This window comes from Canis lupus, chromosome 6 (genome assembly GCF_048164855.1).
Source record: "Canis lupus baileyi chromosome 6, mCanLup2.hap1, whole genome shotgun sequence".
In the NCBI taxonomy this organism is placed as follows: domain Eukaryota; kingdom Metazoa; phylum Chordata; class Mammalia; order Carnivora; family Canidae; genus Canis; species Canis lupus.
The window spans coordinates 27,428,348-27,454,155 of NC_132843.1; the positions used below are offsets into that span (position 1 = coordinate 27,428,348).

A 25,808-nucleotide genomic window follows, 5' to 3' on the forward strand; every position below is an offset into this window, starting at 1 on the left:
AGTGCTTTTCTATGGCTCTTTGTGACTTGTTACCAGTATAGTTCAGCTGTTGTTTATTAATCATCCACTAAAAAATGGATAAGTTGGACTTCACCAAAATGTAGAATTTTTGCTCCTTGAAAGATACTGTCAGGAAAATGAGAAGACCAGTCACAAACTGGGAGAAAGTATTTACCAAGTACATCTCTGGTAAGGGATTTATATCCAGGGTATATAAAGAATGCCTTAGAACTCAGTAATAGGAAAACAAAACAATCCTATTAAAAAAAAAAAAGACAAAAGATTTGAACGGATACTTCTCCAAAGAAGATATAAGGAAATAAGGACAGGAAAGGATCCTCAACCCCATAGTCATTAGGGAAATGCAGAGTAAAACTACAATGAGGAACCATTACACACCTATCAGAGTGATTAAAGTAAAAGATTGACTATACCAAGTTTTGGTGAGGAAGCAGGCGGCTGGCACTCTCCTCTACTGTTGATGGGATTGTTTTTTGTTTGTTTTGTTTTGTTTTTTTTAAGATTTTATTTATTTATTCATGAGAGACACACAGATTGAGAGAGAGGCAGAGACACAGGCAGAGGGAGAAGCAGGCTCCACGCAGGGAGCCCGATGTGGGACTCAATCCAGGGTCCCCAGGATCACACCCCAGGCTCTAGGTGGCTCCAAACCGCTGCGCCACCAGAGCTGCCCTGCTGATGGGATTGTAAAACATAATGTCTTTGGGAAATAATTTGGCAGTTTCTTAAAAATTTAAATATGCATCTATGATATGATTTAGCCATTTTACTTATAGGTGGTATTTACCCAAGAAAAACAGAAGCCCATGGCCATGCAAAGAAAGGTTTCTACAGAAATGTTCACAACTGCTTTTTCAGTAAAAGACAAAAACTGGAGGGATGCCTGGGTGGCTTGGTGGTTGAGGGTCTTCCTTTGGCTTGAGGTGTGATCCCGGAGTCCCAGGATCAAGTCCCACATCGGGCTCCCTGCATGGAGTCTGCTTCTCCCTCTGCCTGTGTCTCTGCCTCTTTCTCTCTCTCTCTCATGAATAAATAAATAAAAAATCTTTAAAAAAAAAAAAAGACAAAAACTGGAAACAACCTAAATGTCTGTTGGTATGTGAATGGATCAACAAGCTTATGTATGTGTATGTATATACACATAATATACACATATCTATACAAGGGAATATACTCAGTAACCAAAAGGATTGAATTATCAATAAACACAACACAGATGAATCTGCTCTGTGGTCATATTTCCATGGCATAATAAATGATTTTGCATCTCATATTTTGCTTGTTGAAATGAATTTGAGGGATGCCTGGGTGACTCAGTGGTTAAGCACCTGCCTTCGGCTCCAGGCACGACCCTGGAGTCCCAAGATGGAGTCCCACATTGGGCTCCCTGCATGGAGCCTGCTTTTCTCTCTGCCTGTGTCTCTGCCTCTCTCTCTCTATCTCTCTCTCTCTCTGTCTGTCTCTCATGAATAAATAAATAAAATCTTAAAAAAAAAAGAATTTGATTTTGAAATGTATGATCATTTTTGTTTATCCTATTTTAATACCCAGGTGACTTGGCATGAAATTGCCAGGCCTCAGATACATGGATATGACCTGAAATGTTTGGCAATGATTAATCGGTTTCAGTTTGTATCTGGAGCAGATGAAAAAGTTCTTCGGGTATTTTCTGCACCTCGGAATTTTGTGGAAAATTTTTGTGCCATTACAGGCCAGTCTATGAATCTTGTGCTTTATAATGTGAGTATTCTTCTAAATGTTTCAGCTTAAATCCATGCACTTCATTTAAGAAAAAATTTGTTTTTAAGATTTTATTTATTTATTCATGAGAGAGAGAGAGAAAGAAAGAGGCAGAGACACAGACAGAGGGAGAAGCAGGCTCCATGCAGGGAGCCCAACGTGGGACTCGATCCCAGGACTCCAGGATCACTCCCTGGATGGAAGGCAGGCACCAAATCGCTGAGCCACTCAGGGATCCCCTTCATTTAAGAAATTTTTTGCTTAAATCTGTAAAGGAAGCTCATTGCTAGAAAGGAAGTCAAATCATGTTATTGGCTTGACAACCTTTTTTGCACACTGTGGCATACAATAATTTAAATGTTAAAACCAGAAATATCTTTAAAAGGTAGCCTGAGACACTGTGAAGAATTACATTATGTCAAGGCAGGAGCCATGTATCATCACTGTGACAGGTACTTAAAATAAAACAATATATAGTAGGCCATACTTTCAAGATTTCCATGTAGCTGTAGGTTAGGGATAGGGAGCAGTGGAGTTGAAGTACTTGGAATTATTAGGTGAGACCAATGATATATAAATTATAAAAATTATAAAGTAATTAATTTCAAAGTTATGAAATTAGGAAGATAGTTGTGTTACACAGAAGTGTGAGCCTCATATGGTTCTTCACTGAGAGTTGGGTCACAGATTTGGTTCTGAGATTTAAAAGGATAAGTGTAGGGAGAAGGGGGAAGGAAGGGAGAGGGAGTGAGCGAGTGAGCATCGGGGTAGCCATAGCTATTCAAATGAAGAGTAGTATAGCCAGGGAAATGGAGAGAATGGGAGAAAGTCCAAGTGCTGGAGGACCTTGGGAGGCAGGCACAATTAGACTGGGGGGCTCTGTTGGCGGGGGGAAGGAGGTCCTCTAACCAAAGAAGGTTCTGAAAAGTACTTTGGTGTAGAAAGTATTATGTGAGACCAGGATACATTTGAGCCTGGAGACTGAAAGCAGGGCAGCTAACACCAGTCTGGATAAGACTGAAGAAGAAGAAAATGAGTCATTTGAAATAAACTTTCCAACTAAATTTCCTTGACTGTATACTGGGCACCTCAGTATACATAGGCTTTCCTGATGATGAGAAGATTTAAGATTCTATTCTGCTTGTTTCTAATCATAATAGACAATGGGAATGAGATTAAAAAGGAACTCTTGATTGGGATTATTATATAGAGCTGCAGGGGTGGAAGGGCAGTTAGTTTCAGGATCTCTCAATTGTAGGGGTTGAAATGTGGTTTTGGGATTCCATGAAAGCCTTAGTCCAGGTAAACAGTCAATTCTGTGTCCTAAGATACAGAAATTGCCTAGACCGGAAAGCTTCTTGCTGTACTTTGGGTTTTGTTCCCATTCTGAATGTGGGGACAAGTTTGTAGGAATGCTTCTTGCTTCTCTTTTTCATGCTGGTTTGTTGTTCTTGGTGTCTGAAATAAAGCATGCTGTCTCTTATATCCTGGACTGTTGTTCCTGATGAAGGCTTAAGTTCCCATTGCTCATGTTTGTGTTGAGTTCCAGCCTTTGTATATTAAAGTCTGAATTGTAAGAAATGCTCTTATCATCTGGACATGTGCCAATTTTTATAGTTAGCATATAGTTTCTTTTAATTTGATGTAAATTGCATAGTATAAATAGATTATTGGCACTTCAGACAGTACTCTAAAATTTTTTTTAAAGATACCGAGTTATTTAAATATGTTTCATGAAAATACTCCGTGCTTTTTTAGGAAATGGTCATGTTTGCAGGAGTATCATTAGGATATTTTTGGGAGACTCTTGGAAGTAGAGCCCCATGCATGCCATTTTCAGCCTATTCTTTGCTAGAAACCAGACCAGTGCATGCCTTCTCAGACTCTGAAACTCACTGAACTGTTAGAGTTTGATGAGCTCATGGAAGAAAGGATGCTGGACTTTATGGATTGGGTGTAGAACGTTGGGGGTTAACTGCAGCCTGTCTTCAGAGAGTAATTGCTTAGCATTGCATCTGTTGGTTTAGAAAATGGAAGTGTGGGCAGATATCCACTCAATGTGATCTTTAAATTGCTCCTCTGCATTTATGAGCATGACATTTTTGTGTGCCTGAGGTGTAGTAGTAACTTCTAGTATTTAAAACATGTATCATACTTTTTATTCCAGCAGGACAGTGATCTTCCAGAAGGAGCTACAGTCCCTGCCTTGGGGTTATCAAATAAAGCTGTCTTTCAAGGTAAGGCTTTTAGTGTCCAAAAGTTTTGAATCCATAGTGGTGTTTAAAATCTAGTTATAAAAATAAATGAATGAATGAATGAATGAATGAATAAATAAATAAATAATCTAGTTAAACACTTGGATAATATGTACTTCATGTTCATTACTGATTTAAAAAAATTTTTTAAAGGTTTATTTATTTATTTTAGAGAGAGTGAGCTGGAGGCAGAGGGAGAGAGAGGTCTTAAGCAGATTCCAAACTGAGCATGGATCCTGACGTGGGGCTTGATGCCATGACCCTGAAATTACAACCCAAGCTGCCAATACAAGAGGTGGCCACTTAACTGCTTGTGCCACCCAGGCACCCCTGATTTTTTTTTTCTTAGATTTTATTTATTTGAGAGAGTGAAAGCAAGAGAGATATAGAGGAAGAGGGAAAAGCCGACTCCCTACTGAGCAGAGAGCCCAATAGGAGGCTTGATCCCAGGACCCTGAGATCATGACCTGAGCCAAAGGCAGACACTTCACCGACTGCACCCCTTAGGTGCCCTGATTTTTTTTTTTTAAATCACAACACATTTGTCTGCTTTCTCCATCAGACATTTCATAATAAATACTTTGGCCATATATAGACCCTGAAATAGGTACAGCTTTCACAAAGTGTGTTTCATAGAGCACTACCACTACCACGTTTTTTTTTGAATACCACATGTTAATATGGGTGGCCTGAAGAATCTGATTTTTTTAAAAGTTTGGGAAATGTTAGGTCAAAGAAAAAAGGATTCTGGGCAGCCCTGGTGGCGCAGCAGCGGTTTAGCGCCTCCTGGAGACCCAGGATCGAGTCCCATGTTGGGCTCCCTGCATGGAGCCTGCTTCTCCCTCTGCCTGTGTCTCTGCCTCTCTCTCTGTTTCTCTATGAATGGATAAATAGAATCTTAAAAAACAAAAAAGAAAGAAAAAAGAATCCGTGGAATTGACTGGTGCTTCAAGGAACACATTTGGAATTTGGAAGATATTGAAGTAATGGAAATACCCTTGGCTTTGGAATCACAGTGATGCATCTTTGAAGTACAATTAGTACTTTGAAGTGCCACTGCTTTCTGATGGTTGTGATATTGGGACATGTACAAGACATATACATATAGGGGCTATATTCATGATGTTGATGTGTTTCATTTACACTAGGAGATATAGCCTCTCAGCCTTCTGATGAAGAGGAACTATTAACTAGTACCAGTTTCGAGTATCAACCAGTGGCCTTTCAACCTTCCATACTTACTGGTAAGAAATGGTAAAAAGGTGGTTTAATAAGAGTCATTAGTACACATAGTATGATACCTGTCACTGTTGACCTAAGTAAGTGCTGTAGAATTCACTCATTTGCATGAAATCAGAAAAAAAATAATTCCAGTGCTATACGTTTATTATAGAACCTCCCACTGAGGATCATCTTCTGCAGAATACTTTATGGCCTGAAGTTCAAAAACTGTAAGTTAAACTGTGCAAATCTATTTGGTCTGATTCTGTCATAACTTGTAATTTTTTTTTTCTCCCCACAACTTGATTTTCTCCTTTGCTTTCTTGTTACTTATATTGTCCCCCCATCTAAAAATCTTTAGTGGATAAGGGACAAGAATCAAACTTCACATAGATTTTTATATTACTGTGTATTTACTAGATTTTTATTGGTCTTTGTTTTTAAAGTAGAGACATAGCATTATATCTCTTTTACTTTTTTTTTTTTTTTTTAATGATTTTACTTATTTATTTGAGAGAGAGGGATAGCACAGAGGGAGAGTGAAAGGGAGAAACCAACTCCCTCCTGATCAAAGAGCCCACTGTGGGGCTTGATCCCAGGACCCTGAGATTGTGACCTGAGCTAAAGGCAGATGCTTAATCAACTGAGCCACCCAGGTGCCCCATTTCTTTCCCTTTTTCAAAAGGACTTCTAAGATTTATTATTCTGTTTTTTGTTTTTTTCCCTTGGGTGTTTTTCCATCAAAACCTTTCCTGGATTTATTTGTTGTATTGGCTGGTGGGGGTGGAGGTGTGAAATGTATTTTAATCTAATTGTTTGAATAAGTTGTAGCACTTTTAGGAAGCTGGCCTGTTTCCCAGTCTCTCTGTTTTTTACCCTAAATGCTTGCCTAGACAGAAATGTAATGTCCCTAAAAGAATTGTATGTTACGGAGATTGATGTTCTTTTCACATGTTAAAACTTTGCAGCATGAAAATAAGTATATATACTAATAAAGGGATCATGCATTTTTTTTAAAATTTTAGATATGGACATGGTTATGAAATATTTTGTGTTGCTTGTAGCAATTCAAAGACTCTGCTTGCCTCAGCATGTAAGGTAGGGAATTTTTTTTATTCTACTTGGTGACATGTTATTTGAGTCCTCAGGCTCTTAAAAGTTGTGGTAATAGAGGCAGAATGCTCCGTGAAAGGCCACTGGGACCTACTTTTTTCTGAACTTACTTTCTCAATCTCATTTCCCTTCTTTCCCTTCAAAATCTTGCAATTGAGGGGCACCTGGCTACCTCAGTTAGTAGACCATGTGACTCCTAATATCGGGATGGTGAGTTCAAGCCCCATGTTGAGTGTGTAGAGCTTACATAAAGAGAAATAAAATAAAGCCTGCAGTTGGATTTTAAATCTGTTTGAGCCACACACTTTTGTTTTTAAATACTTGGTTTAAGTTGATGTATGCCCGATTTATTTATTTTTTTTAAAGATTTTATTTATTTATTCATGAGAGACACAGAGGCAGAGACCAGGCAGAGGGAGAAGCAGGCTCTGCAGGGAGCCCGATGCGGGACTCGATCCGAGGACTCCAGGCTTGTGCCCTGGGCTGAAGGCAGGCGCTAACCGCTGAACCACCCAGGAGTCCCTTGCCTGATGTATTTAATCAGATGTTTCTAAGTGACCTAAAAAGATAATAAATAAATTGAAATAATTGGGAGCCCTGAAGACACAGGGAAAGGAGAAGGAGCCCTCTGCTCCATTTGAGTTTCTCCAGGAACAGATGTGGTATCGACTGAAGTGAATGGAGTCCCTCAGCCTACGCCAGGGTGAGGCAGGGTGGTGCCTGCTCACTAGCACATGGCACTGTGGAATAGTGCTCTTCAAGCTTTTGCCTGGGAGAATGATCCCAAACTTAAAATTCAGTATTTATCCATATATTCATACTCTGTGGAAGGAGCCAGTGTATATGGAGGATTGTCTGAAAGGTCTGAGATCTACATATTTCTCTACATTTTCTAAAATTCATTTACTTGTTTTAAACGTGATAATGCGAGCTGCCTATGTGGCTAGGCTCCTCTGTCCCTGCTCTTTCTGCAGCTTCTTGCTGTTGGCCTATATTGTGAGGCGTCATAAGTATCAATATACCCCTCCTGCCTTATGTCCTTTGCTTGTCCCTCTGTGAGGATGGTACTGAGAATACTTCCTTGGTGGCAGGGGCCTGTGGAAAGAATGGAGTGTGGTATCAGGAAAAGCCATGCTTCTATTGAGCAGCTTATTTGTTTTTAGCTTTTGGGCACTGTTGGTCATATAATTGATTATTTTTCCTTTTCAAATGGTCTTGCTTTTATAGCAAAAATGTGCAGCTTTCTTTTTGTTATTTGTATACTTGTTCTGTGTATTTTATATTTAAATAAACAATAGAAAAGCGATGTGGATGTTAGTGTGGCTTGGAAAGTTTAAATCTGCAGATTTACCTGAAGGTAGCTGGGTTTCTTGAAGATGCCAGCCACATATTTGGTTTTCTTTGGTAAAGCAGATGATTAGATGTATCTTTCTTTGAAACTAACATTTTTAGCAATTTTATTTGGGTGTTAGTAGCATACTATAAGTTGCGTGTTGAAAGTGAACAGTTTGATAAGTTTTAACATGTTTGTTTATACCTGTGAAATCACGACCACAAGTAAGATAATAGACATAGCCATCAACCCTAGATTATTTCCTTTGTCCCTTGGTAAGTCCTCTTCCCTGCTCCTTCTTACCCTCTGCTGCCTCATCCCTAGGAAACCACTAATCTGTTTCCTGTCATGATAGAGTAGTTTGTATCTTCTAAAATTTATATAAGTGGAATCATGCCGTATTTCCTTCCTTCCTTCCTTCCTTCCTTCCTTCCTTCCTTCCTTCCTTCCTTCCTTCCTTCCTTCCTTCCTTCCAGCTCAGGAATAAATAAATAAAATCTTAAAAAAAGAAACTGCCAATCTATTTTCCAAAGTGGTTGTACCATTTTGCAGTTCCCACCAGCAGAGGGACTTTGAGTAGCTTCACACCCTTATCAATATTTTGTACTCCACGGTCAATCTTTTTAACTATTCAGTTTGGTGGGTAACATCTCGTGATTGTAATTTGCATTTTCCACAAGACCAGTGTTGTTGAGCATCTTTTTATGTGCTAATTTTCCATCTGTATCTCTTCTTTGATGAAGTATCTTCAAATCTTCTGCCCATTTCTTTATAGCAATTGTTTTTCCACTACTGAATTTGGGAAAGTTCTTTATATACACTGGATACAACTATCAGATAAATGCTATTTAGATAATTATTCCCAATGACTTGTCCTCATTTCCCTAACTGTGTTTTTCAAAGAGCAGAAGTTATATGTTTTGGTGAAGTCTGATTTACCAGTTTTTTTTCTGTATTGGGTTGTGTGCTTTTTGTGTAATGTCTAAGGAATCTTTGCCTAACTGAAGGTCACAAAGATCTGCTACATTTTGTTCTAGGAGTTTTGTAGATTTTAAGTTTTATGTTTACATCTTTAATTCTTGCATTCTTTGCATTTGGCCTGGAATTTAGGTTAAAGTTGGTTTTTTTTGCATGTCAGTATCCAATTGTACCATCATTATTTGTTGAAAAGACTACTCTTTTATTTACTGCCTTTTGCACCTTTGCTAGAAATCACCTGTCTATATATGTATGAGTCTTTTTCTACACTTTTATTTTCTTCTGTTCATCTTTTTTTCTTATGTTGATGCAGTACCACATTCTTTTAATAGCTGTAGCTTTTTGTAATAGGTCTTGAAATCAGGAACCAATTCTCTTCTTACTTTTCAAAGTTATTTGGAGGAGATTATAACAATATTGGGTTTTTTGACATGCAAATGCACTGTCTCATTTATTTAGGTCTTTAATTTCTCAGGATGATTTTTTAAAGTAAACATTTTATTTAAATATTTTATTATTCATCAGAGACACAAGGAGGCAGAGACATAGGGAGAAGGAGAAGCAAGCTCCCTGCGGGGAGCCTGATGCAGGACTTGATCCCAGAACTCCAGGATCACACCCTGAGCCGAAGGCAGACGCTCAACCACTGAGCCACCCAGGCGTCCCAGTAAACATTTTATTTTAGAATGATGGTAGATTTAACAAAATGTTGCGGAGATAATATATAGTTTTATCTCACCCAATTTTCCCATTGTTAACATCTTACTATTAGGAATGTTTGTTTTGTAGTTTTCAGTGTCAGGTCTTAGGCAATTCTGTCAGATTTACCCTTATTTCAAATATTTTGTATCTTTTCCTTGCTTTTTGTATATTGATCTTACATCCTGGGAGCTTTCTAAATTTGTACCTTTATTATACATGCTATAGCATTTCCACATAGATTCTTATGTTGCCTATGAGTAAAGAAATTTCCTTCCTCATATGCATGTCTTAATGTTGGATAGAAATGGTATAGTAATAGCAGAAATCCTTGGCCTAATTCCTCACCTCAGGATTCCTTCTTTGTCCATTACAGGTGATGTTTGCTATAGACTTTTTTGTGATTCTTCTCTCTCAGGTTGCCTCCAATTTCTAGTTTGCAGAGAGGTTTTGTTTTGTTTTGTTTTTGTTTGTTTTTTTTTTTAAAGATTTGTATTTATTTGAGAGAGAGAGTGAGCAAGAGAGAGAACGTGAGCAGGGGCAGGGGAGAGGGAGAAGCAGGTTGCTCACTGAGCAGGGAGCCTGACATGGGACTCGATCCCAGGACCCCAGGATTATGACCCTCATGAGCCAGAGGCAGATCCTCAACTGACTGAGCCACCCAGGTGCCTCTGCAGAGAGTTTATATCAGGAATGGAAGATAGATTTTGTTAAGTATTTTTTCTTCATCTGTTGATATGATCATATGGTTTCCCCTTTTCAGTTTATTAATATGGTGAATTACACGGATTTTTAAAATAATAAACCAACGTCACATTCCTGGAACCAAACCCCACCTGTTTATAGTACATTATCATTTTATATACTGTTGGACTAATTTTTCTAAAATTTTGTTAAACTTTTGTATATAATATATGATGGATATTGAAATATAGTTTTCTTTTTTTATTTTTATTTTTTTGAAATATAGTTTTCTTTATATGGTTTTGGTTTCAGAGTAATATTAACCTCTTAGAAATATTTCTTCCTCTGCAATTTTCTGGAAGAGTTTGTGTAGAATTTGTATTACTATCTTTTTAAATTTTTGAGAAAAATCCCCAGTAAGCCAACCAATCCTGGAGTTTTCTTTGTGGCAAAGTTTTTAACTAGAAATATAATATCTTTAATAGATATAGGACTGTGTAGCTTTTCTTGAGTGCACTTTGGTAGTTTGTATTTTTCAGAAAATTTGTCCCTTTTAATATTGAAAGAATATCTGGTGATGTTACCTTTGTTTTTTTTTTTGTTTTGTTTTAAAGATTTTATTTTTTTACTTGAGAAGGTAGTAAGATGGAGAGAACACAAGCCAAGGCGCAGAGGGAGAGGGGGGAAGCAGACTCTCTGCTGAGCAGGGAGCTGGACATGGGGCTCGATCCCAGGAACCCTGTGATCATAACTTGAACTGAAGGCAGGTACTTAATCAACTGAGTCACCCAGGTGCCCCAGATGTCATCTTTCTTACAACTGTTATCAGCAATTTGTGTCTTCTCTCTCATACCTTTTTTTGGGGTGGAGAGCTTTCTGAGAATTAATCGGGAAAATAATTATTTTTTTGGTATTTTCAAATAACCAGCTTTTTGGTTTTGTGGATTTTCCTCTGCTGCTGTTCTTGTTTCTGTTTCATTGATTTTTTGCTGGTTTTTTTTCTTAGATTTCATTTCCTCTACTGTTTCTAGTTTAATAAGGCTAAAGCTGAAGCCATTGATTTCAGATCTTTCTATAATTTTTTATTTTTTTATTTATGATAGTCAGAGAGAGAGAGAGAGAGGCAGAGACATAGGCAGAGGGAGAAGCAGGCTCCATGCACCGGGAGCTCGACGTGGGATTTGATCCTGGGTCTCCAGGATCGCGCCCTGGGCCAAAGGCAGGCGCCAAACCGCTGCGCCACCCAGGGATCCCGATTTCAGATCTTTCTAATACAGATGTTGAGTGCTATAATTTTCTAAGTATTATTATTAATTTGTTTTTTAAAAAGCTTTTTTTTAAAGATTTTATTTATTTATTCATGAGAAACAGAGAGGCAGAGACATAGGCAGAAGGAGAAGCAGGGTCCCTGCAAGGAGCCTGATGTGGGACTTGATCCAAGGACCTGAGATCACGCCCTGAGCCAAAGGCAGATACTCAACCACTGAGCCACCCACGTGTCCCTCTAAGTATTATTTTTGAGGCATCCTGTAAGTTTTGATAGTTCTGTTCATTTTCACTAAAAATATTTTTAAATTTCTCTTGATTTTGTCTTTTTACCTATAGGTTATTTTGAGATTTATTATTTAGTTTCCTTATACTGAGTGTTTTCCAAATATCTTTCTGTTACTGATTTCTAATTTAATTTCTTTATGGTCAGAAAACATAGTATGATTTGAATCCTTTGAAATTTAATCTTGGTAATCTTGGAACATGGTAAATTTCCATGTTCAGTTAAAAAGGATGTGGATTCGGGATCCCTGGGTGGCAGCGGTTTAGTGCCTGTCTTCTGCCCAGGGCATGATCCTGGAGTCCTGGGATCGAGTCCCACATTGGACTCCCTGCATGGAGCCTGCTTCTCCCTCTGCCTGTGTCTCTCATGAATAAATAAATAATATCTTTAAAAAAAAAATAAAGGATGTGAATTCTCTTTCTGTTAGGTGGAGTGTTCTGAAAATGTGAATTATGTCAGATTGGTTGATAGTGTTATGTCTCGATACTTTTGAGTTTTATTGAGAGTAGCTTTTTGAGATCTATATGGTTGTGGGCTTATCTTTTAATACTTGTTTTTCAATCAGTTTTTATATTTTGGAGCTCTGCTATTAAAACATTTATGATTTGTTACGTTCTCTTGATTAATTGACTAGTTTATCATTATGGAATGATCCTCTTTATTTCTGGCCATATGTTGTGCTCTCAAATCTATGTTGTCCAATGTTAATATACCCACTCCAGCTTTCTTTTGAGAAGTGCTTGAATTATGTATCTTTTTTCCACCCTTGTACTCTTCAGCTATTTGTTTCCTTTTTTTTTTTTCAAGTGGGTTTCTTAAAGACAGCATACAGTTGGATCTTACTTTTTTATTCATCTTGATAATCTTCCATTTTAATAGTGGCAATTGTGAGGCCATTTACTTTAAAAAAAAACATGAGATATAATTTTTAATTAGAGATTTTTTTTTAAATACAGATTTTATTTATTTATTTGAGAAAGAGAGAGTGCAGAGTGAGAGGGAGAGGTAGACTCCCTGCTAAGCAGAGAGCCTGATGTGGGGCTTGATCCCAGGACCCTGAGATAATGACTTGAGCAGAAGGGAGATGCTCAACTGACTGGGCCACCCAGGTGTCCCTTAATGTAATAAATAATATGCTTAGATTTAAATCTGTCATCTTGCTATTTTGTTTTCTATTTGTTCCATCCTTTCTTTTTTTTCATTTTACTTACTTTGGGTTAATTGATTACTTCTTATGAGTGTTTTATTTCTTTTGTTTGGTTAGTAGATATAACTACTGTGTAATTTTATTGGTTGTCTTTCATTTCATAGTGTACATCTGTAATTTGCCACAGTCTGCCTTCAAGTAATGTTGCACTGTTTCATGAATGATTTAGGAACTTCACAGAAGTATACTTCTGTTTCCCCCTACTGTGGTTTTGTTGGACACTTTACTTCTTCAGAGAAATTCCTCAAGATTTTATTTATTTATCCATGATAGACATAGAGAGAGAGGAAGAGAGAGAGAGAAACACAGGCAGAGGGAGAAGTGGGCTCCATGCCAGGAGCCCGATTCGGGACTCGATCCTGGGACTCCAAAATCAAACCCTGGGCCAGAGTCAGGCGCCGAACCTCTGAGCCACCCAGGGATCCCCGTGATCAGTCAGTTATCTTTTGAAGAGATATAAATAAAAAATTTTCCAGCAGATACCAGTTTCTTTCTGCCTAAAGGATATTCTTTAACATTCCTGGTAATGTATTTCTGCTGGTCCTGAATTTTTTGAGCTGCCTGTCTGACAGACTCTGTCTCTCCCTCATTTTTCAATAATGATTTTTATAGTGGGTAAGATACTGTTGGTTTTCCTCTCAGTACTTTAACAATGGAGCTCCTTTTTTTTTTTTTGCATTGTTTCTGATAGGAATTTGCTGTAATTTTTTTGTTTCTTGGTGGTGGGCTTTTCCCCTCCAACTGCAATTTTATTTTTTATTGCTGGTTGTAAACAATGTGATTATTTTCTATATAATTTTCTTCATGTTTTGGGTTTTATTGAACTTCTTGGATCTGTAGGTTTATTGTTTTTATCACATTTGGAAATTTTTCGGCAATTATCTTTTTAAGCATTTTTTCTTTTCTTCCTTTGTGGAGACTCTAGTTACACTTCTTTAGCTGTTTGAAGTTGTCACAGAGTTCAGTGAGGTTCGTTTTTTTTTCTCCCAGTCAAATTCATTTTGTCCCAGAGATGAGTGTTCTTTGTTGCCAGCTACCTCGTATTTTGGAGTGCTGTTATTTCCAGGCACTATGTCTGTTTTGTTTTTTGTTTTTTGTTTTTAGTTATTTCACACAAGAGTCAGTCCAGTCCCCAGTCCTCCATCATATTGACCAGAAGTGAAAGTTTCTAAACTCTTAATTACAAATTAATACACAAAGGTATTCTTCTTATAAAACATTGAAATATTGTGATGACTGTGTCAGTTTCTGATGAGTTACCTATGCTAATCCCAGTCTTCTTCTTCCAGGAGATTACACCTGCTTGTAGTATGTACCTGCTCTGAATTTTTTCCTCATTTATACATATAAATAAAACATACCCATAGAAACAATATATTATTTATTTTTAATGTGGGTTTTTTTCCAGTTTATTTCTACTTAAATTGCTTGTTTCATCTCTGTCCTCCAGGCAGCTAAGAAAGAGCATGCAGCCATCATTCTTTGGAACACTACATCTTGGAAACAGGTGCAGAATTTAGTTTTTCACAGTTTGACTGTCACACAGATGGCCTTCTCACCTAACGACAAGTTCTTACTAGCTGTTTCCAGAGATCGAACCTGGTCATTGTGGAAAAGGCAGGACACAATCTCACCTGAGTTAGGTAAAACAGCTTCCAGTTGGAAAATTACTAGTGAAACACATATGTCCATTTTATCTACTACTATTTTATCTAGTGAGGAGCTACTAGTTGAAGAGGAGTAGAAGTAATACCAGGGTGAAGGCCACAGTCTCACTTTCATGAAATCTTTCATAGTTGTATTCTGAGGAAGACTTGACCTTCCTTATAAGATTTAAACACAGTGATCTTTGAGTTGACTTCTTGTGATTATATAGTCAAGATGGCAAGTATTCAGACATCTCCGTTAAAAGAAACAGAAATCTAAAAAATATGGATTTTGTGGATTGTTTCAGAATGCCAGCATAAAACTGAATGAGTGGCATATTCTGGCATTAATTAAAAACAAAGGGAAAAAAAAAAACCAACAACAAACCTTTGTGTTGTTGGAGCATAGCCTATTTCTCTTACCCTGGTTTCTTTGGGTAAAGTCTAAAGAGTGTTTAATATATCTTCATGTTGTGTAATTGTTTTAATTTTTCCATTGATATAACTTGCATGCAGTTTGATCTTGTGGTATTCCTAGTCTCTTAGTTTCTTGTATTTTAGACTGACACATATTAAACAGTACATATTAGAACAGATTGATTTCTTTTGCAACTAGTGATTTCCTAACACGCAGCTTTTACTTTATAAAAAGTTGATGTGAAACTAATGATATATCCATTAATGTATTGTATCTTTATGGATTATGGTTAATAGATATATTCCTCTTCCCTCTTCATAAGTAATTATATGTTTTAGGTTTAGTCCCCCTGAGGGCTAGTAGTTATCTTACATTTAAATCTTAAAAGGGAAAAGGTTGTTTTTTGTTTTTTTTTTAAGATTTTTTTTTTATTTATTCATGAGAGACACAGAGAGAAGAGAGGCAGAGACAAAGGCAGAGGGAGAAGCAGGCTCCATGCAGGGAGCCCGATGTGGGACTCGATTCCGGGTCTCCAGGATCAGGCCCTGGGCTAAAGGCAGACGCTCAACCATTGAGCCACCCAGGCATCCCTGTTTTTTAAGATTTTATTTATTCACTTGACAGATTACCAAGGAGAAAACAAGCAGGAGAAGTTAGTAGGCAGAGGTAAAGGGAGGAGCAGACTACCAACTGAGCAGGGAGCCAGATGTGGGGCTCTGTGACCTGAGCCAAAGGCAGATGCTTCACCTACTGAGCCACGCAGGCGCTCCAGGGCAAAGATTTTTTTAAAGTTTTCATTCATTTGTTTTTGTTTTTGTTTTTGTTTTTGTTTCCATTATTGAAGAGTGCATTACTCTTTTATCCATATGTGTAAATCTGGCCACTTCCTGAGTAAAGTTAAATTGCTCAGGCTTCTCTCATGGGCATAAGTTAAATTTTAGTTAAGCACCTGGAAGATGTCACTAGAGAGCTTTCCCTCCTGGGAGAGTAACTGTGTGCCTATAGCCTTCTGGTGAGGGCCAGCTGCCTAGTGTGTTGCAAAAGTCCACATGAATAAATTGATAGCTAAAGGGCTTGATGGATATGGCACATAACCATAGGTTTCTACAGATAAAGACAACTCTGCTTTGTGAGTCATGTGTATGGTGTTTCTTTCAGACCCAGTTTTTAGCCTCTTTGCCTTTACCAACAAAGTAACTGCTGTGCACAGTAGAATTATTTGGTCTTGTGATTGGAGTCCTGATAGCAAGTATTTCTTCACTGGAAGTCGGGACAAAAAGGTAATTTTTTTAAACTTAGTAGTTTTCAAATGTAAAATAATACTACAGGTGTATTTGGATAGAAAACATATAATCCTGACTTTCTGATCTTATTTTTTAAAAATCTGTATATTCTCTTCTGTGTTGTTATTGTTTTTTTTAAGATTTTATTTATTCATTCATGAGACACACACACACACACACACACACACACACACACACGCAGAGGCAGAGGCAGAGGGAGAGGGAGAAGCAGGCTCCATGCAGGGAGCCCAACATGGGACTCCATCCCAGGTCTCCAGGATCACACCCTGGGCTGAAGGTGGCACTAAACCACTGAGCCACTGGAGCTGCCCTCTTCTGTGTTTTTCATATGCATGCATAAAAAGGCTTTTTGTGCTAAATTCTATAAATACATTTCTCTGAAATATCAAATACTGAGAAGAAAACCTTTCAGACACATGATGTTCCTCAGATGACCCCAGCAGGAGAGAAGTGGTGAATAAAATGGTTTCAAGACTAACCAACTAGGAGAGCAGGAGGGGGTGGAGGGGATCTACGGGGGAAAACAGTCGCTGCTTTTCTTTTTCATACATTTATGAATTAATTTTTCTACATTAGATAATTACTGCCTTTTCATTCAGTGGAGGAAGCAGTTTGTGTATGTGGGTGGGTGTGTTTCCCAAGCTTTGAAAAAATCAAAAAAAGTTAGTTAGGTGTATGTTCTTGACTACTGCCCTCACCCTGGCCTCTGGTCCCTCCTGTTCTCACACTCTTTAATGCCCTTTCCTTTTTCTGCAGTGCCTGCGGACCAGAGGTGGTGAGGCAGTTGAGCGTTTCCTTTCCTCTTCCTGCCTTCATCAGTTTGTCATGGTCCAAATCTCCTTAGCAGAGGGCTAGCTCTTGCCTTGTCACTCAGTGAATCACTGAAATGTCATCCTCTAAACCTGTTTCTCTTAGATGTTCACTTGTGTCCATTTGCCTATTCATTTCTTCCCTGCCCCTTCCCTTGCTGTGCGCTGCTGGCTGCTGAGGAAGCGGGGCTTCTCTGCCCTCTGCAGTCTCGCTGTAGTGCATGCTCCAGCTGTGGCTCTCAGGGGTGTGTCGGGACTGAAATGGACAAAGTGTCATCCACCACACATTCTCAGAAATGCACTTCTGTTTAGTTGGTCAGAGGCTTCTGCTTGGAGTCTTGCTTTGGTCTGGATTTTACAAGTGTCATCTGCTTCACTGCTCTCTGTTTCTTAGGGACCAGTCACACCCCCTGGAGGCATGAGCTTCCAGGGAAACACCATTTTTTACACAGGGTAGCATCATGGTTAGGTGCTCTTGACTGCTGACTTGTTTCCCTGAGCGACTCGGTGGTATAGAGGAAGATAGGTTTGATAGGTCCCCATGCATTGTGTGGTAACTTCTTAGAGACGTGCAGGATGAGCCTCCTGGTGAAGATGTGACCGATAGACTCTCCCTGGATCAGAACTGGTTTCCTGAGTATCAAAGAGCATGCTAGATAATCTCCAGTCTCTGGGCAGGGGCAGTCCATCTGGGACCAGCACACTTAGGTATTTGAGGTCTCACAGACTTGTGTCTGCTACACTGTGGCTTCTCTCTGATGCCTGAAATACCTGAAATCCTGGAACATCATCCACAAATGTTGATGAGGCATTTTTCTAAACGTTAGAGTGAATATTTTGCATTATCTGTGCCACTGATACTCTTGATGCATTGCTGGAAACCTTGCAAAGAGAAAGCTTCACAGAGTTTGATCTGTCTCTATTAGGTGGTTGTGTGGGGTGAGTGCGACTCCAGTGATGACTCTGTGGAGCACAGCATTGGCCCCTGCTCCTCTGTCCTGGATGTGGGCGGGGCAGTGACAGCAGTCAGTGTCTGCCCCCTGCTTAACCTTTCCCAAAGGTCAGTCTCCAAGTGGGGCTTTGTTTTACATATTTGTTAAGACTTGATTCCTTAGTATGTAGCTCTCTCATACTTTGATTTGTGCTTTTTCATAGCTTCTGAGTTGCTATTTTTTCATAATGCTTAGGTTTCTTATAAGAATTGTTAAATCATCCAAACTCGATGATATTCAGAGTGGAGAAAATGGGGATTGGGAGTGTGGCTCAAAGGTTCTTATGTCACCAAATTTAGAACCTTGGTGCTTTCTTGGTAACAAGTGTCTTCAGTAGAACGGGAGCGCCTGCAGCCAGCCAGGGAAACACTGGTTTATGGGCTTTGCCAGCAGAGAACAGAGGGAAAACTTTGAGCACCCATGATGGAGAGAAGTTCCATGAGGGCACAGTAGAAGCAGTGCACTCTCTCCTCAGCTGGCATTTTTAAACAAAGCCTTTTGTAAGCCATGGACAGTTGGAAACAGGTAAAGAACTTGCCTTCCCTTAGAGTGATGACAGAGATAACAGAAATTCATGTAATTAATCAGTCTTTTCTCCTCTCCCTTAAAAACAGATACATTGTTGCAGTAGGATTAGAGTGTGGAAAGGTTTGTTTATATACCTGGAAAAAGACTGATCAAGTTCCAGAAATAAATGACTGGACCCACTGTGTAGAAACAAGTCAAAGGTATTTTCTTACTATTTTCACATTCATCACATTAGATTTTGTTATAAATATGCAAATTATAATTGTATTTGTTATCAAGCATTGAGTTTTTATTTTTAAAAATAAGTTGCTCTTTTGTAGATCTTTTTTTTTTTTTTTTTTAAGATTTATTTATTTGAGAGAGAGTGCACGCACATGCAAGAGTAAGGTAAGGCTTAGTGGAGGGAGAGGGAGCAGATTCCCCACTGAGCAGGGACCAGATAGGCTCCACTTAACCCAACTGAGCCACCCAGACGTCCTTGGCATCTAGTTTTTAGTGGCAGTTTTTCTCGAGTTTTATTGGAAAGTAATCAATACATATGGCTATAAGTTTATGGTCTACAGCAGGATTTACATACGTTGTGAAATGTTACTACACTATGTTCACCTTACATCCATTTACTTTTAGAGATACAATAAAAAGGGAAAAAAGAAAAGAATAAAGGAAAAAATGTCTCCCCTAATGAGAACTCTAGGATTTACTCTCTTAACTTCCCTGTCCGTCATCCAGCAGTGTCAGCTGTAGTCATCATGTCGTACATTACATCTCTAGTACTTGTCTTATAACTGGGAGTTTGTATGTTTTAACCACCTTCCTCTGATTCCCTCTCTCCTACTCTTTGTATCTGGTAACCATAAATCTGATCTCTTTTCCTGTGAGTTTTTGTTTTCTTTTTTCTTTCCTTTTTTTTTTTTTTTGTTTTCCTTTTTTTTTTTTAAGATTTTATTTATTTATTCATAGAGACGGTGGTGGGGGGGCAGAGACACAGGCAGAGGGAGAAGCAGGCTCCACGCAGGGAGCCCGACGTGGGACTTGATCCCAGGTCTCCGGGATCATACCCTGGGCCGAAGGTGGCGCTAAACCGCTGAGCCACTGGGTCTGCCCTTGTTTTCATTTTTTAAAGATTCAATATATAAGTGAAATCATAGAGTATTTGTCTTTACGGGCAATTTTATGCCATATTTACATGGAGAGGGACATAAATCTCTCTTCATGGTGCTTACCACCAAGTGGTACTGTGGTAGTCTCTTGAGATTGATGTTTCTTACTATTGCACCAGGTTGTTGTTTTGTTTTGTTTTAAAGATTTTATTTATTTATTCATGAGAGACAGAGAGAGAGAAGCAGAGACATAGGCAGAGGGAGAAGCAGGCTCCATGCAGGGAGCCTGACATGGGACTCAATCCCAGTATTCCAGGATCATGCCCTGGGCCGAAGGCCGGCGCTAAGCCACTAAGCCACCCTGGTGTCCCCACACCAGGTTTTTTAAAAGTTTACTTGAACAGATTGCTTGTTTGCATAATACTATCTTTATAGACAACGCATTTGAGATGAAAGTGATTTTTATAATGATGTTTAGAATGTGATTATAGTAGATTTGTAGTAAAATTGGATTAAAAGTATTGGTGATTTTTTGAAATATTAGAGATTGTGTTTTGGTATCCTCATCTTGTGTTTGAACACTTCAGCTTAGAACCCATGTTGGAGCAAACGGTCAAGTGCACTTCAAAGCCACATGACTGCTTTCTAGCACAAGATGCTCCCTGAGCCTCATGCCCTGCGCCTGGGCTTTTGCCTCCTGCGCTGGCTTAGAGCACCTGTCATTTACAGCCTTCTCCCTACTATCACTCACTTAGGTAGCAGGATCCTTTTTTAATCTAATTTTTAACCCAAATTATTCTTTAAAAATATCTGAATAATTGAAAAGTCACTAACCTCATTCTGTCAGACTTTTTTTTAGAATTCTTCAACCTTCATATATCTGAACTGTTCAAAATAGAATGTCAAAATTCCAAGTGACAGTATCATGATGAAAGTGATGGGTTGGTGGAGAGAGAGACCTGTGAGCAGATGTCTTTTACAAGATATTTCATCCAGGAGAGTTTGTCTCCTTGTTGGCAAAGCATGTTAGTACTGGTAATAATTGTATTGGTTAAAATGTAATCTTTGTTCCTGCTGCCCTTTTGGCTTCTCTCCCACCTCTGATGGTGGTTTTAGCAATTGAAACAGTTCATGTTGGGGGCACCTTGGTGGCTCAGTCAGTTAAGTGTCTGCCTTGGGCTCAGGTCATGATCCCAGGGTCCTGGGATCAAGCCCCACATCAAGCTCTCTGCTCAGCGGAAAGCCTGTATCTCCCTCTCCCTCCTGGTCTGCCTACTTGTATGCTCTCTTTGCCAAATAAATAAAATATTTTAAAAAAAGAAAGAATGAGTTCATGCTGTTGCTTACTGAAGAGGTAAGTACTTCAGTATGATATTCCATATTCTAGGAATTTGAAATTTTCTCTCTTCCTGGGCTCCCTCCCTTGCCTTCTTCCTTTCAGCTTGCCCTACCCATGGTGCTCATTCTCTTCTGCAGGTCCTGAATGTGGAATACTGGTAGGAAGGCCCTGAGACAGCAAGGCAAGGGGACATGTACAGAATTTGTATTTTTTATTTCAAGATTTTTTTTTAAGTCATTATGATGTGTTAGATTTATAAGAAATAATCCCTGACTTAACCACATTATACTATTTGCATTGTTAATATCCCAGTTACCAAATTTCAGTATCTTTCAAATCAAAGTTTATGCTCATAATGAGATATAAAGGTAAGTACAACCAAATACTGCCTTTAAGGTTGGCTCCTCAAACTCCTGTCTTCTAAATATGATCTATTAACATGCTAGATTTAAGGGGAATATTACCCAAACCCACCATGTTAAGACTTAAAATAACAAAATAAGTACTCCTCAAAGTAGCTCCCAAGGGGAGCAGTATGCAATTGGTCCTTGAACAGTGGGAGTTAGAGGTTTATACCTTTTGACTCCACAAAGCTTAATTTCTAACAGCCTTCTGTTGACTAGAAGCCTTAGTAATAACATAAGCAGTGGATTAGCCCCTATTTTGTATGTTATATGTATTTAGCACTGTGTTTGAATAAAATAAGCTAGAGAAAAAAAATGTTGCTAAGAAATTGTAAGAGAAAATACATTTATGGTACTGTACTGTATGTATTGAAAAAAATCCGTGTATAAGTAGACCCATGCAGTTCAAATCTGTGTTAAGGGTCAACTGTACTACATGTATTTCTTTCAGTAATGTCACTACTTCAAACCATTCCTCTCATGAAATGTGAGCTCTTTAATATTATTGATAACAAATGAGATGCTAGTGATGTTGGTGTGACTTAAAATATTTTTGGAACTTATCTTTAGAGATTGTGTTCAGGACCAGCTTACTAGTGATACAAGAAAGCCAATTATCATATCTTTTATAATTGTACTCATTTCATCACTTTTTTTTAAAGTGTGGCATTGATTCTATTTATAAAGTTCATTTCCATATAAGTCTTGACTCCCTTCAGTAACCAGAGTCAAATGCACAGATGTACTGTCACTGAAGATAGTGTTCAGGTCATCGCCTGCATAGTATGGAAGCATTGCCTATAAGAAAATTTCAGGAAACACTATGTACAGTAGCATTGTTGAAGTGTGTGTAACCTCCATTATGGTCATTTGCAAGGCCTCACAGTCATGTGGTTACATAGATTCTGGTATGCCCATTTTTAAAATGTGTTTCATTACCTCAAGGTTATATTTCATTCCTGCCTTTCATTCTGAGAGTGCATCTGGTGATGTGTGGGGCTCTCAACATCTGAAAGTATAATTTGTGTGCACAGGTATTGTTTTCAGGGTTTACTGCCTTAAAATCTACTTAAGTTTTTAACTTTATTCCTCTTTGGTTTGGAGGTCTAATTTGCAGGTTAAATTTATAGGGTATTAAATTTTCATAGGGATTTGACAGTGTTTGTTTGGTATCATTCTAGGCCTGCAATGGGGTTGAGGGGGCATTAATAAGAGTGTCTTGCCCAGGGTCATGCAGTTGGAGGTCATGTTGGAGACCAAGATTGTTTCATTGGGCAGTTTATTAAATCTTTTGTTATTTTACTTATCCAGCAGTAAAAACATGAGTCTATCAATATCACAGGGATGTCAAAAGAATAAAATATTTAGAATATGTTGCAAGTTGGAATTCTTTAAAAAAGAAATACCTTTAGTAATGTTATTTGAAAAACTGATTTTAATAACCATTTTATGAAATACACTTATTCAAACAAGATTTGACAGGAATTCATTGTCTATTTCTTGCTCTTTTTGGTAGTGTCCTTTGTCAGTAAGATATTTAGGGTTTTAAGTAAATAGAGTTAAGATATTTTTGGGTTTAGAATAAAATTGCTAAAGTATTAGTGATGACATTTTAAAACCTGTACTTTTGAATTTTTATAATAATTTTTTTCTTGAGTATAGTTGACATAGAGTATTACATTGGTTTCAGGTGTACAACTTAGTGATTTGACATATTTACACGTTATGCTGTGTTTACCCCAAGTGTAACTGCCATCTGTCCTGTCAGTCACTATGAGGGCATCATTGACTGTATTCCTTATATGATGCTTTTTATTCTCGTGACTTATTCATTCCATAATGGAAGTGTGTATCTGTTTCTCATCCATTCTGTCCAACCCTCCACCCCTGCCCCTTTGGAAACCATTAGTTTGTTCTCTGTATTTATAGGTCTGATTCTGCTTTTTGTAAGACCTTTACATTTTGATTTTTCAGATTTTGACTTCCATTCATGTTGACATTAATAACAAGGGCATATAAATGAAATTAATACATAGGGTAAATATTTTGTAGTCCTAGCATACATTCCTTTCATGATTTTTCTATCTTTGTTTTAGCCAAAGACATATGCTTGCTATCAAAAAATTATGCTGGAAGAATTGTAATGGAAAAACTGAACAGAATGAAGCAGAAGGCACCGAGTGGTTACACTTTGCAAGTTGTGGTGAAGATCACACTGTGAAAATATACAAAGTTAACAGATGTGTACTGTGATGGGGTTAATAACTATTGGCATGTGGTCATTGGCGTCTTAAAATATTTATCCTGTAAATAGATGTCTTTCTTTACCTTGTAATTTTATCTAGTTTCTTTTTAAGCCCTATAGCAGTAGTTCTTATTGGGTCACAGACCCTTTGAAATCTCATGAAAACTGCAGACTCTTTTCTCACAGATGTATATATGTACACACCCTCAGAACTTGGCCCACACTTTGAGGGATTCAGACCTGCATTCATGTGTCCCAAGTTAACCTCTGTTCCTTCTTTCTTCATGACTGAATTTGCCTAATTATGCGTTGTTTTGGGCCTTTTCATATGCGCTTCTTTGGGACATTTCATTATTTATTGCCCTCTTCAAAGAGAGGACATGGAAAATAAAAAAAGATAAAACCCAGATTACCCAATTTTTATTTTAACAATTTGTGTAGAGACCACACTTTGTGTGGTCTTGACCCTTTCTTCCAGTACACACCCACCATTCTAGGAATTTGGCAGGCACTTGTGAATTTGAACTGTAGTCAATTCTTCCTTGTATTTAAAAGTACATAGATTCTTTTACAGTTTGACTTAAAGCAGACTATCCTGACATTTACACTGATAGATGTAGGACCTGAAAAGTAGAGTTGTGTCTGAATCACCTGAATTGATGTGAAGTCACATACATGAGTTATGAGAGAAAGGATGTCCCCCAGGGTGAGTACATAGTGGGAGCAGAGGGAAGAAGATGCTTCAAACAGAATGTTGGGTGTGCCAGCTGAAGTTTGGGACATGGGTCATGAGAGTCGGGAACTTTGGGAGTTGGGTGGAGGGAATTTAAGCTCTGGGGGAGGGGTATGATGAAAACTGGCATGAGAATGGAGATTTCCTCTGATCCAGAGTCATCTGACAAATTGGCAGTGAAATGAATACTGTGAATAATAAATATGCTGAAGGGGGGTGGTGGTGAGGATTTTCTTCATTGGAGTTTGCCATTATCTAATGTGACATTTTGCTTCCAAAGGAATTGAGATATTTTGTCTAAATCGAGATTTCTAGACTGACACTATCCAGTATTTCTAGAAATAAATAATCTGAGCTACTTAAGTAATTTAAAGTTTTCTGGTAGTTATGTAATAAAAGTTAAACAGGTAAAATTTATTTTAGTGACCTCTTTTAACCCAGTATATCCAAAATAGTATCATTTCACATATACAACATTAAAGATTGTTGAGGTATTTTACCCTTAGAGCCTATCTCAGTATGTACTAGCCACATGTCACTAGTGGCCATCCATATTTGGACTGTGCAGTTCTAGGCTACTGAGTCTGTATAAACTTGTCTTACACCCTCAAGCACGTGTGTGCATGTCTACACCAAAGCAATGAGAGTCTGAGTTCTCAACCTCAGAAACCAGGATGCCCTAAAGTACGGGTTCCTTTACCAGCTAAAGGATGTGAGTTTTCACCCCCATTTGGCACACAGGGATTTGTTTGGATCCCATCCGTGTGGGATTCCGGAGCAGATTGATTGAACTAACTTGGTGTTTTAGAACATTTTCAAGCACAGAACTCAATTTCCTAAAGTTCCCTGAAAATAGACCTTGTCTCAGACTGAATTCATGGTTATTGTTTTAATTTGTCAGTTGGGTTTGTATTAGTTTTCGTGTGTGGTACTGAAGCATCTTTCTCAGTAACTACCTGAGTAATTCAGTAAGTGTTCAAAGGACTTACTGTACACTGGGGCAGTCTACATTGTAATTCATACACATATGCTGTAATTTTACATGCCTCTTAATCTGCTAAAGGAGCACACCCTTTGACCATATCATATCATGAACCACATTGTTCATCATATCTAAAGCAGAAAGGGACTCTTGGAACTTTGCTCCAGAGTATTTCAGAGTCCCTGACCTGCCTTTCCCTCTTCCCTGATCTCTCACATCTCTGCCTGATTCACAGCATTAGAGTTCAGATTGATGCCAAGTGCCAGCCTAAGCAGTTGCTATCTTCTGACCTGTACAACTTTCCTAGATGGGGGGGAGAAGTTATTGGGTTGTTCTGAGTACATTTTAATCTTGGACAGCACAAAGCCAAATAAGAGGAAGCAGAATTGGTTATGGATCCCAAAGGACGAATGCGGGAATTGGAAGGAAACTGCAAATTCAGGAATAAAATGCAAGGACAGACTCATTCTCTCTTTTAAATTAGAAATTCTGACCACCACAAAAT

General features: G+C 38.3%; 1 protein-coding gene across 8 annotated transcripts in view; it reads left to right on the forward strand.

Annotated features, from left to right (window-relative positions):
* The window catches only part of ELP2 (elongator acetyltransferase complex subunit 2), a 48,648-nt gene extending 23,960 nt beyond the window's left edge, over nt 1-24,688 (forward strand). For 2 of the 8 annotated variants that reach the window (XM_072829299.1, XM_072829305.1), the window contains exons 13-22: nt 1,573-1,761; nt 3,929-3,998; nt 5,165-5,260; nt 5,410-5,467; nt 6,263-6,335; nt 14,254-14,446; nt 16,026-16,147; nt 17,907-18,040; nt 18,587-18,700; nt 23,440-24,688. In XM_072829299.1, the coding sequence (XP_072685400.1) occupies nt 1,573-1,761; nt 3,929-3,998; nt 5,165-5,260; nt 5,410-5,467; nt 6,263-6,335; nt 14,254-14,446; nt 16,026-16,147; nt 17,907-18,040; nt 18,587-18,700; nt 23,440-23,596 (1,206 nt within the window). In that variant the 3' untranslated portion in view covers nt 23,597-24,688. The remainder of the gene's footprint in view (nt 1-1,572; nt 1,762-3,928; nt 3,999-5,164; nt 5,261-5,409; nt 5,468-6,262; nt 6,336-14,253; nt 14,447-16,025; nt 16,148-17,906; nt 18,041-18,586; nt 18,701-23,439) is intronic. The other 6 variants (XM_072829300.1, XR_012032474.1, XM_072829301.1 and 3 more) reach the window with 6 other exon arrangements.
* The last annotated feature ends 1,120 nt before the right edge of the window (nt 24,689-25,808 follow it).